The following is a 10,432-nucleotide window of genomic DNA, read 5'->3' as shown; positions in this document are numbered from 1 at the left end:
GTCACACAGATTTCGGATCAGAACTCGCCCCCTCCAACACCCCAACGGTCCTGAGTCGGCAGAGGCGCCAGGCAATCTCTGGCCGCTTCTCTCGCTGCCCCAGGGAGGCCAACAGGAGCTCTCCCCGCTTCCGTGGGACTTCTCAGGGGCGGAGCCCACCTGTGCCCCGGGGGCGGGGCCTGGGCGGGGGCGGGACAGGTGGGTGTGCGGTCGCGCCCTGGGCTGGGAGGAAGAGCCGGAGCGGGAGGCGGCGGAGGAGAGGCGGGCAGGCGCGCACCTAGGGAAGCCTTCTCTTGGGCAGTGAGAGCCGGCGAGCGGGCGAGGAGGCGGGCGAGGAGGCGGGCGGGAGGCGGCGAGCCTGCGACGCGGAGAGGCGTGGAGAGGAGAGCCGGGCGCGGAGGACATTCGTGGGGGGAGGCGCCGGCTCTGCTCGCGGAGAGAGACCTGAGAGGCGGTGCGAGGCGCCCGCGCAGCCGGAGGGACCCCTTGCGCGCGGAGCATGAGCCGGCGCCCGGCTGGAGAGCGGCCGGGGGAGGCGGCCTCGGCGCAGCCCTGAGACGCTGGGCTGGGGCTGGGCCACCGTGCGCCCGGGGCGCTGGGCCCGGCAGGGGGGCGGGGGCTGGGTGCGGAGCGGCCCGCGCTGGCGGCGGCCGCCCGGGCGCCACGCCATGGGGAGCCCTCGGGCCGCGCTGCTCCTGCTGCTCCTGCGCCCGGTCAAGCTGCTGCGGAGGCGCTTCCGGCTGCTGCTGGCGCTCGCCCTGGTGTCCGTGGGGCTCTGGACTCTTTATCTGGAACTGGTGGCGTCGGCCCAGGTCAGCGGGAACCCTCTGAACCGGAGTAAGTAGCGCCAGGGGGACGGGGAGGGCGCGGAGGTGGAAGGAGGCAGGACCGGTGGCTCCCGGGTTGGGGAGACCCACCTCTCATCCTCAGACCCGATTTCCAGCTCGTTTTCGTCTCCAGGTGCCCGGCGCCGCCCCGCTGCCTACTCGGGGAGAGAAGGGGGGCGTGGGGGCCGGTCGCCGAGTTCCGAGACCGGGCCTGCCCGCCGGACCGTATGGGGCCGGGGGCATCCTCGGGGCTGCTCGCTGCTCCCCTCGGAGAGGACTGCGGGGAGAGAGACTCCCGCCTGCCCCGCGGAAGTGCGGGCCGAGACGCGGGGCACCTCGCGCGCGCTAGGCTTGCGGCCGCCCCCAGCGAGAGAAACGCGCGGTCCAGTCGTGGGCTCGGGGTCTGTGCCCGGGGTGCCGTCGGCCGTGTGTACCCCGAGGAGGCGCGCTCCGGTTAGCGCGGCCCAAACTTTGCTCGCTGCCTGCTCTGTGGCTCGCTACGTTTCCTCTCCCGCTGCGCTTTCTGGGGGTTCTTTATTTTAACCATAGCTCCGAGAGCCCCCTCACCTCCCCCTTCCCCTACGCCACTCCCCCCACACCCCCTTCCTCTTCCTTACTGAGCCGGCCCCCTCTCCTAGTTCTGGCCACCCCTCGAGCTAGTTACCTGAGGCTCTCTTTGGAACCCTTCGCAACATCCTTAACTCACCAGACCCTGGTCATGGAGACAGTGGACGGCACAGTGGACCAGGCAGTGGCTAGATTCCTACTTCTCTTTTTAACGTAGCCAAAGCCACTTAATTTTTCTGTGCCTCAGTTTCCTCCTAGGAAAATATGTGGAAACGGTCTCTTTCTCGTTTTCCTTCGACACCCATGGCTATGCGACGTCATTTTCAGTTTACTCTTGATGGAGCTAACAAAGTAAAATTCCTAAAGTGTCAGGGACTGTAAAAGGTCAATGTAACAGCAGCAAAAAGTGGAGAAACTCCCAGAGAGGAGCCTCCCTGCCCAAGCCTGAGTAGTGGAGGTTCATAGTTGGAGCACATTGTCTCCCATGCGTTCACTTCCCCCATTGAGGAAATTCTGAAGGTCTATGTGGTGATGAAATTGCTGGTGAGAAGATGCTTCGACATGTCCTTGTGTCAACTGCTTTGCCCAGAGTTGGGTGTGGTGCTTTGCCTCCTCCTCTGGCCAAAGAGAGGGAATTACTAGGGTCAGTAATTGAGCTGGTTCAGGGTAGAGACATATATTTATGGCAGAACTTCTCTGTTGAAGTAATTCTGACTGTGAGTAGGGAGACTGGGCTTCCAGGCCTGGTTCTGCCACTAACGAGTTGGGGGATCAAAGGGAAAATGACAGCTTCTCAGGTAGAAGGAGGAAGTTGGACTAAATGACCTCCAAGGTCCCTTTGAGTCTGGATGCTTAGATTGTGTGATCGCCCCTGCTTGAGCTTTTCCGGGGCCAGAGGGCTGAGCGCATCGTGAAGACGCTCTGCTTAGTCACAGCTCCACAACTCTAAATAGGAGAGTTCTTCCTTCTGATGACCAAAATTTGCCTTCCCATAGCTAGTTCTTCCCTCCCCTGAGCCTTGTTCTTCTCTCTGAAAGACAGTGCTCTTACATACTATGGCTGCTCAGTCCCAAGTTGGTGAGCCCCGTTGGAGTGTGTGCAGGGGGGAGGCCCTGGGAAGGGATCTCCCTTCTCTCCTCCTTGGGACACCCCTTCTCAACGTGGCCACCTTTTTGTTAATGTGGTAGCCAGTGGGATCCTCTGCACAGATTAAAAACAGAGGAAAGCAGTTGCTTTGTGATGCTGGAATTAGTGTCTTCCTCTCACCCTCCGCCTCCACCCCAATACACTTTCCCTTTACCTCGGGTGTGCTTTCTTCTCAGAGACCAGAACCAGTTTGCCATCATCATAATCTCACGCTCTGGCTCCTACCCTCTGACTCCTGTTGGCTGTCTCATCCTTAGCTATCAATTCGTGGGTCAGTTTGGTTTCCCTTCTAGATGAATCTTAGCTCTGGATTTCCTTATTCTTTGTTTCCTTTTCCAAACTGACCCTTCTCCAGAAAGATGTTCCGAGCTTCCAATTCCAGCAACATCTTTGTCTAACCATCATTTTTAACGACAGCCCAAGCCCAGGCACTGATGGGTCATCGCTTCCTCATCTCAGCCTCCTAGAACCCTGAAACCCATCTGCTCTGCAGGGTGACTTTTCATGCTGGGCTGTCTCATTGTATTCTACTCTTGCCTGGATTTCCTTTTGGAGTGAGGTTTAGACAGTGGCTGTGGTTTCTGGCTCCTTGTCTCCCATCCTTTGTTTTTAAGAAGCCCAGACGTCTTTCATCAAAGTCCTCTCTTGTCCTGTAGGTCTTATTCCCAGCTCAGAGCTATTCCTCTGGTGGGAGAGCAGGGGAGGAGGAATTAAAGAATAGAGGTACGGAAAGGTTTGCTCGCATTCCCTCCTTTACACCCCGGCATACCAACAGCAACCAGTAGAACTTCCCCTCCCAGGACTGCACCCGTGGCCTTTACCACAGCAACCAGAGTCCCAGCTTGGCTCAGCTTCCCAACAAGCCACCCTGCCTCCTCTTTCTAGCAGTCCCTGCCAGCTCACTACCAGCAGCCTTCCTGTCATCTGTAAGGCCGGCCTCCTTTACCAAAAACCTTTCATTTGCCTGTCCCTGTGTGATGGGTAGTACATTGATCTGACGCTGGAAGAAGTGTATGGAGAAATGGCAGTCACAAACTCCAGGGTGGGAAAGTAATGACAGGGGAGCGTGCTTCCTGCTTCATCTTCATGGAATAACCCAGTAGTTTAAGATATGGACGATGTGCAATTTGGGCTCCATATGTAGAAAGAGATACAACCACAATTGGAGTAACTTCAGAGAAAAACAACCCAGATCTTTAACAGATAGAAAACGAGTCCCTTGGACAAAAGAATTAGAGCTGTTCGCTCACTCATTTAAACAAATATTTATTTAGCACATACCTCAAGCAAGGCATTGTGCTAGATCACTTAGATATAATGATGAGTAGATTATGGTTTCTAGCCCTCTCAGCAGCTTTCTCTCTAGGAGGGGAGTTCAGGTGCATATATAAAAATAATTGTAATATGGAATAATCATTAAGTTTTACAACTGGGGAACCTAGATGTTGCTGTGACACTTCCGGAAATGGGATAGGGCTCTTTCAACTAATATTTCATGCAAGTGGTGACATTTCAGGAGATCTTGAGGAGCTGGTAAGATTTTAATGGATATGGAAAGAGAAGGCTATTCCAGACAGAAAGCAGTATAAACAAAGACCAGGGAAAAGTTGGAGTTTGGGAATGTCGAGCAACTGGGTTTGATGAAGCAGAGAGTAGGAGGGAGAATATAGGATGGTGCTATATTATGAAAGACTTTGAAAACAACCTTAAAAACTGGCTTTTATTCAGTAGATAAGAGAAGGCAGTTTTAGAATAGGGTAGGTAGGGGCATCTGGGTGGCTCAGTCAGTTAAGCATCTGCCTTCGGCTCCCGTTGTGATCCCAGGGTCCTGGGATAGAGCCCCACATGGGGCTACCTGCTCAGTGGAGAGCCTGCTTCTCCCTCTCCCTCTCTCCCTCCCCCTGCTTGTGTGTGCGCTCTCTTTTTCTCGGTCAAATAAATAAATAAAATCTTAAAAAAAAAAAAAAGAATAGGGTAGGTAGCCTTGTAGAATGGAGCCAGCCAGGGTCGAGCAGTTTTATGATACCGTGGTATGGAGGATGCCTGAATAGGGTCCTGAGGGTCTCTCGCTGTGGCTGGCATGAGCCTTTTAGTCGCTGCTGAGTCATGAAGCTCTCCTGGGGACAGGTCAAGGTGGTAGTGGAGCATTCAGAGGGCTTGGGGCAGTCACTATATGCCACCATGTTCATAAGTCTTTCAGTAGCTTAATAACTGGTACAGCTGTACTGGAGTGTACCAGCTGAAAAGCAGCCCTGGGAACAGACTATTAGGGGAGGTTAAAGACTCTCCATCCTGGCAGGTTTTAACAAGTTATACCTATTCGTTCAGATTGGATTAGCTAAATCCTGCCCGAGGGCAGAGGTCTGGACCAAAATGGTTTCTAGGTTCTTTGCTCTATAATTGACCTACTGCTGGGACCAACTTGGTGCTGGAGTCAAGAGATTGCATTTGGGCATGGAGCCAGGGCAGAATGATAGCATGTACCAGCCTCTTTCGAGATCTCACAAGGCCGGTTCCAATGTGTCCCCATTTTTAAGTGTCAGCTTTACCTGCTGAACTCCAAAGTGTTCTCAGGCTCAGGAATGAATCAGCTTTACACCTCTCTGGTTGGCCCCTGTGACTTCCGGGGGACTTTGAATGGGCTGAGGGAGCCACAGCCACAGATGTCAGGCAGGCATCTGAGCTCCTGGGGTCACCACAGCCACGCTGGTTTGGAAAGGATACAAACCCTTCATAGCAGAGGTAACTCAGGGCAGAACAGTAATCTGAGCTGCAGGCAGGGAGAGAGGGGGAACAAATGAGACCGGTGTGTGGGCAGAGCGGGCATGGCGTGGCTTAGGGCTGACACTCAGAGCGGAGGTGAGTGTTGCAGGGGAACACGACTCCTTCTGTGCTCCCTGTGGCCTGGGACCATGTCTCCTGCTGCTCTGGCCGGGCTGCCCCTCGCTCCCGTGGAACCTCTGACTCACGTTCCTGTGTCCTACTTACGTCTCTTTATGCTCTGCCACCCTGGCCACCTGGCTGCCGTGTGTATCTTCAAATCAGTATTCCATTCTGGGCACACACTAGGCACTTGAATAAATACCTCCTGGTTATGGATGGCAAGCTCTGAATTTCCAAGCACCTGATATTTTCCACTGGCAGATACTTTGTTTATCAGTGACCGATCCAAGAATAGAACCTAGGAATTCTTGTTCCTTGTACCGTAATACGTATAAACAACAATAGCCTTTCAACACATATGCAAAGGGTGAGAATTAAGCCATCAATGCCTTTTTATATAAGAGTGTTTTCTTTGGACCCGGTACCGTCTGTACCCAGAACGCCGTGTGTGACAGAGAGTAGGAGACCTTACCCAGACTTGGCATCTCCTTTCCCTGGTCTCTTCCGTTCTCCTTCTGACGCGGCCAGGACAACTGTGGCAACACACCTCGCCATCTTTCCTGCCCACACTGCCCAGAGACCCTCAGTCCGAGTTGAGGGTTTGCCTGCTCAGGGGTGCCAAGGCTCCTTACCGCTCCCTGTCCAGGAATTGTCTGGACGCCCTGCATGGTTATAACTGCTTCGCAGCACCAGGTCTTCTGAAGCAACCACTTCTGTGCTGGTTTTAGGAGCTGCTGGTACTCGGACTGCAGTAATTTTCCAGGCCACAGAGCCTGCTGGTCTTGCCCTCTAGTGCTGAGCTTTATGGAGCAGAGCGGAGCGGCCGCCATAGCAGAGTTTGCTTTGGAAGGGGGCCTAGAGGCTGTTCTTGGAGCCTAGTTCTGTACCAAGTTCCACCAGTCTCAAAATCTACTCTTTTTATTTTCCACAAATACTTTTCCTTATATCCAAGGAGGTGAGGTCTAAACCAGGCCAGCTCTATAGTTTGCTTTCAGACCCCTTTAACCTTGTGATCCACAATTAATAGCTTTATGTGTTACCCGATATAAAAAAAAATACTACTGGAAGAGGTGAGAACAGTTTGGATGGTGTATATAAAGGGCGTTGGGCTGAATATGTTATATATTCTAAGCAAAGCATGATGGATAGCTCTTTAAATTTTGCAGACTTTTAGGTTCTAACAAGTGCTGCTTTCAGTGTTATAAGTATCCATGAGACAAGCAAAAATGAATATTATTTTTATCCTTGTGATATTTTTGTATGTAATTTATTTTTTATGCTATTTTTTTTTAACTACTAACCCAACTTTTTTAGAAAATAAGGATACAAATTATCCCTGTGGTCCCTGGCTGTGTGTGTGTGTTTTGTTTTGTTTTGTTTTTTGTAACTTTTCATTGAAATATATGTTCAGAAAAGCACACATATAAGTATACAGCTTGAATTTTCACAAACTGAACATACCTGTGTAACAAGCAGCCTGATGAAGAAATGGAACATTACCAGCACCCCAGCAGCCCCCCTTGAATTCCCTTTCAGTCATTACCCTCAGGACAGATTCACTTAGCCTATTTTTATACTTTAAATACGTGCTTTATTTTAAAGTTGATATTTACGATTATAAAAATAGTGCATGTTCATTATACCAGATGACAGCTTTGTAGCTGGACCACATTAACCCCTGTAAAATCACTTTTTTGTGCTGTAGGTACCCCATTACAACTGATAGAATAACTTAAGGAGTGGCCAGTGAAGACTAGGACCTAAAAGCTATGAGATAGAGCCCCGTGAAATTCTTCATTAGAACTGCTACCAGGGTGGGGTTGAGAAACATTGCTTATCCTGTGTGTGAGAACCATCCAAAAATGTTTCTCTGGTCTTGATATTAGAAATAGCTGTGCTTCTTTTGAGTAGTCAGTTTGTTTAAATTTTTATTGGCCATATAAATTGTATAAATACCAGGTTTTTCCCTTTGTGTTGGTTACTAAAAAGCTTTATAATTATAATTCAGTTTTTGGTCCATCTGGAAAAAAGTGTAAAAGGTTTTATGATCTGCCTCTTGGTTAATTTTATGCCTCCTATATCTTTATTTTTCCTTTTCCCCCCACAATGACTTCTAGTTTATGTCATCTTACATTCTATGGTCCTTGTAAATCACTTAAACTTTTTCGGAGCAAATCAAGGCATAAAAGAAGTCAAGAGAAGTGCTATGGTGTATATAAAAGTATGAAGAAGAAATTAAAAATAACCTATAATCCCACTCCTTTGACCTAGAGATTATTGAAAAGAAAAAAAGTATAATAAGCTGTGATAACCAGATGCTGGATTCTGGACTACCTTAAACAAAAATTCTAGATTAAAAAAAGCCAAAAAATAATCTTCCCAGTCTTCTTCTTCTTTTTTTTAGTTTATTTAGGTGTTGAAAAGTTGAATGGCATTCAAAAATAAATTCTCACCTGTTTATGAGTATCATTAAAAACTTAGAATTTACTGACAGATGTTGGGGCCTAAGCCAGTGTCATTGAGAACAGTGACATGAATACAAGGAAAATTCAGTAAAGCTTGGGGAGCCCCATCACCACTGATAAAGCAACTGAGGGGACTGGTCAGGAAGGCCAGGAACCTCAAGTTTGTCATGTGGATTCTTACCCTGCCAGACCAATGGTGAGACCATAAGCGTGAAGACCTGTAGCCACTGCCCAGCCTGTGGTTATGGATGCATAAAGTTACAAACATCAGAGATCCAGTCCCTTTACTAACAGATGAGAAACCAGGTCCAGGGAAGAGATGGTATCTACCTCCTCTACTAATTTCTTGTGAACCGTATTCTTGGGCCTAGCAGAGGCTATGCATGCATCCTACTCTAGTATCAGGACCTGGGAAAAGAGCCCACCGATAGGAAAAGGAGAAAGACAGGTGGGGGTGGGGATAGAGAAATGACATTCCAAACAGACCAAGGATTTTATATGTAAATGCCCAGAAGTTGAGTGATGTGTATTTTTCAATTTTTATTTATTTTGCAAATCTTGAGTGGCTGCAGAGGTGATTCATTTTCAAACTTAAAATGTTTATGGAGCATTTACTTTTTTGTGGGGGACTGAGTGGGGTAAAAAGCATTGATAGTTCCTGGAAAAAATTATGGACTTTGAAGACAAGGCAGGGCTCAAATCCAAGCTCTATTACTCACTAGTTGCAGGACTTTGCATAAGGTACTTAGCCCTTTTCAAGACTCAGATGCTTCATCTGGATAAGGGAGAGTTGGCGGGTTGGGTTATAATGCCCTCCCTGTAGAACTTTTCTTATGACTAAGTAAGATTTAGTGAGCCTAGCACTTATTAGGTGCCCAATTAGATTTAACATAAGCCTTGCACATTTTAAGAGCTCAGTGCTTGTTAGTTCCCATCTCTGCCCCCTGAGAGTTTATAGTCTGGTAGGAATTGGAAAATGGCTGGGCAGGCGGAGTGGGTAGATACATTCCTCAGCTAGCCCTTTGCCAGTGTCTCTTTGGCATCTCAGTCCATGACAAAGCTGTGCCCGGTCCTCAGCAGTCCCCAGGCCATCTATGTCCAGCACGTGCCAGCAAATACATGTTCTTCCTTTTTTCCTTCTGTGATATTCAGCACCGCCTCCATCTTTCTAAGAAATTTGTTGTTTTTTTTTATTTGTTTGACAGAGAGAGCACAAGCAGGGGAGTGGCAGGCAGAGGGAGAGGGAGAAGCAGGCTCCCCGCTGAGCAGGGAGCCCCATGCGGGGCTCCATCCCAGGACCCTGGGACCATGACCTGAGCCGAAGGCAGACACCCAACCAACTGAGCCACCCAGGCGCCCTCCCCACCTCCCCCATCTTTCTATCCCCATCCCAGGCAAAGACTTGCATTAGGGGGTGGGAGGGGCGGGTCAGAAGTCAAGGATTTTGCTGAGAATGAGAGATCTGTTGGGGATGTGTCAGGGCACAAGAGCTCTGCAATGGGAAAGTGGTAGCTGGGCACTGTGCTGCATGTCCGTGGGCACACTCTTGAGGATTTCTGGGACTGGAAGGCAGAAACACTGGGCACTTATCTTTGTTTAAATCCTACCTTTGTAGGGGCGCCTGGGTGGCTCAGTCGGTTAAGCGGCTGCCTTCGGCTCAGGTCATGATCCCAGGGTCCTGGGATCGAGCCCCATGTCCGGCTCCCTGCTCAGCAGAGAGCCTGCTTCTCCCTCTCCCTCTGCCTGCCACTCTGCCTACTTGTGCTCTCTATCTCTCTGTCAAATAAATAAATAAAATCTTTAAAAAAAAAAAAATCCTACCTTTGTAACTGACTTATTGAGGTCCTTGGGCAAGTGCCTTTTCTTTTGAGGGTTTCAGTTTCACAGTCTTTGGAAGGAGATGCCCCTTTCAGGAGTAGGTTTGGAACCTCTCCGGTGTCACTGAGGTGTCAAGGGGACAGCCAATCTTTGCCATTCTGGCACTTGTCTTTCATGACTCAGTTGCCTTGAACTGAGAGGTGGCAGCTATCCCAGTGCTTCTGGCTACTTGGTCTCCAAGGTCACTTCTGACAACGTGGTCTCCACACAAGCAGTTGCCTCAAAGATTAAAGGCCTCTCTGCTGAGATCTTCTTACAAATCCTCTGACCCACTGCTTTCCACCCTGCCTGCCAACCCAGGGTTCAAATGGATGCTCGCAGGCATGTGTACATACACACCCTCCTCTCACCAAACAGCTGGTCTCCTGACTACACACCACCGCCTCTGAGTCAAGGGTTGGCAGGAGGAGTGAGGACACTGAGGATTTCCTCATGAACCAGGGACTAAGTGTTAATGGAGCATCTCAGTTCTTGGTGGTCTTTTTTGTTCCAGCTGAGCTGAGGGCCTGGAAAAAGGGAGAGGATGATGGGGAGCAGATCTCAGGTGAACAGCTTCCAGGAAAAGGCAGGGAAGTGTACAGCACAATGAAGTGGCGAAATTGAGAGAGAGACATTATCCCATTTTCTCAGTTGGTTCAGTGACTGTTTTTCAAAGCTATAAGTTTT

The 10,432-nt window shown here is 49.8% G+C and overlaps 1 protein-coding gene across 2 annotated transcripts in view; it reads left to right on the top strand.

Moving 5' to 3' along the window:
- The first annotated feature begins 234 nt into the window (after positions 1 to 234).
- B4GALNT3 (beta-1,4-N-acetyl-galactosaminyltransferase 3) overlaps positions 235 to 10,432 on the top strand; it is a 94,884-nt gene continuing 84,686 nt past the window's right edge. For both annotated transcript variants that reach the window (XR_012376476.1, XM_025851832.2), the window contains exon 1: positions 235 to 837. Coding sequence is in view for 1 of the 2 variants with exons in the window: in XM_025851832.2 (XP_025707617.1) it covers positions 669 to 837 (169 nt within the window). In the remaining variant the exon portion in view is untranslated. The remainder of the gene's footprint in view (positions 838 to 10,432) is intronic.

The sequence above is a fragment of the Callorhinus ursinus genome, unplaced genomic scaffold (assembly GCF_003265705.2).
Source record: "Callorhinus ursinus isolate GAN/ISIS: 27379988/994484 unplaced genomic scaffold, GSC_fseal_2.0 scaffold74, whole genome shotgun sequence".
Classification (NCBI taxonomy): domain Eukaryota; kingdom Metazoa; phylum Chordata; class Mammalia; order Carnivora; family Otariidae; genus Callorhinus; species Callorhinus ursinus.
The sequence above is the reverse complement of the archived record's forward strand: the minus strand, read 5'-3'. Positions and strand labels throughout refer to the sequence as shown.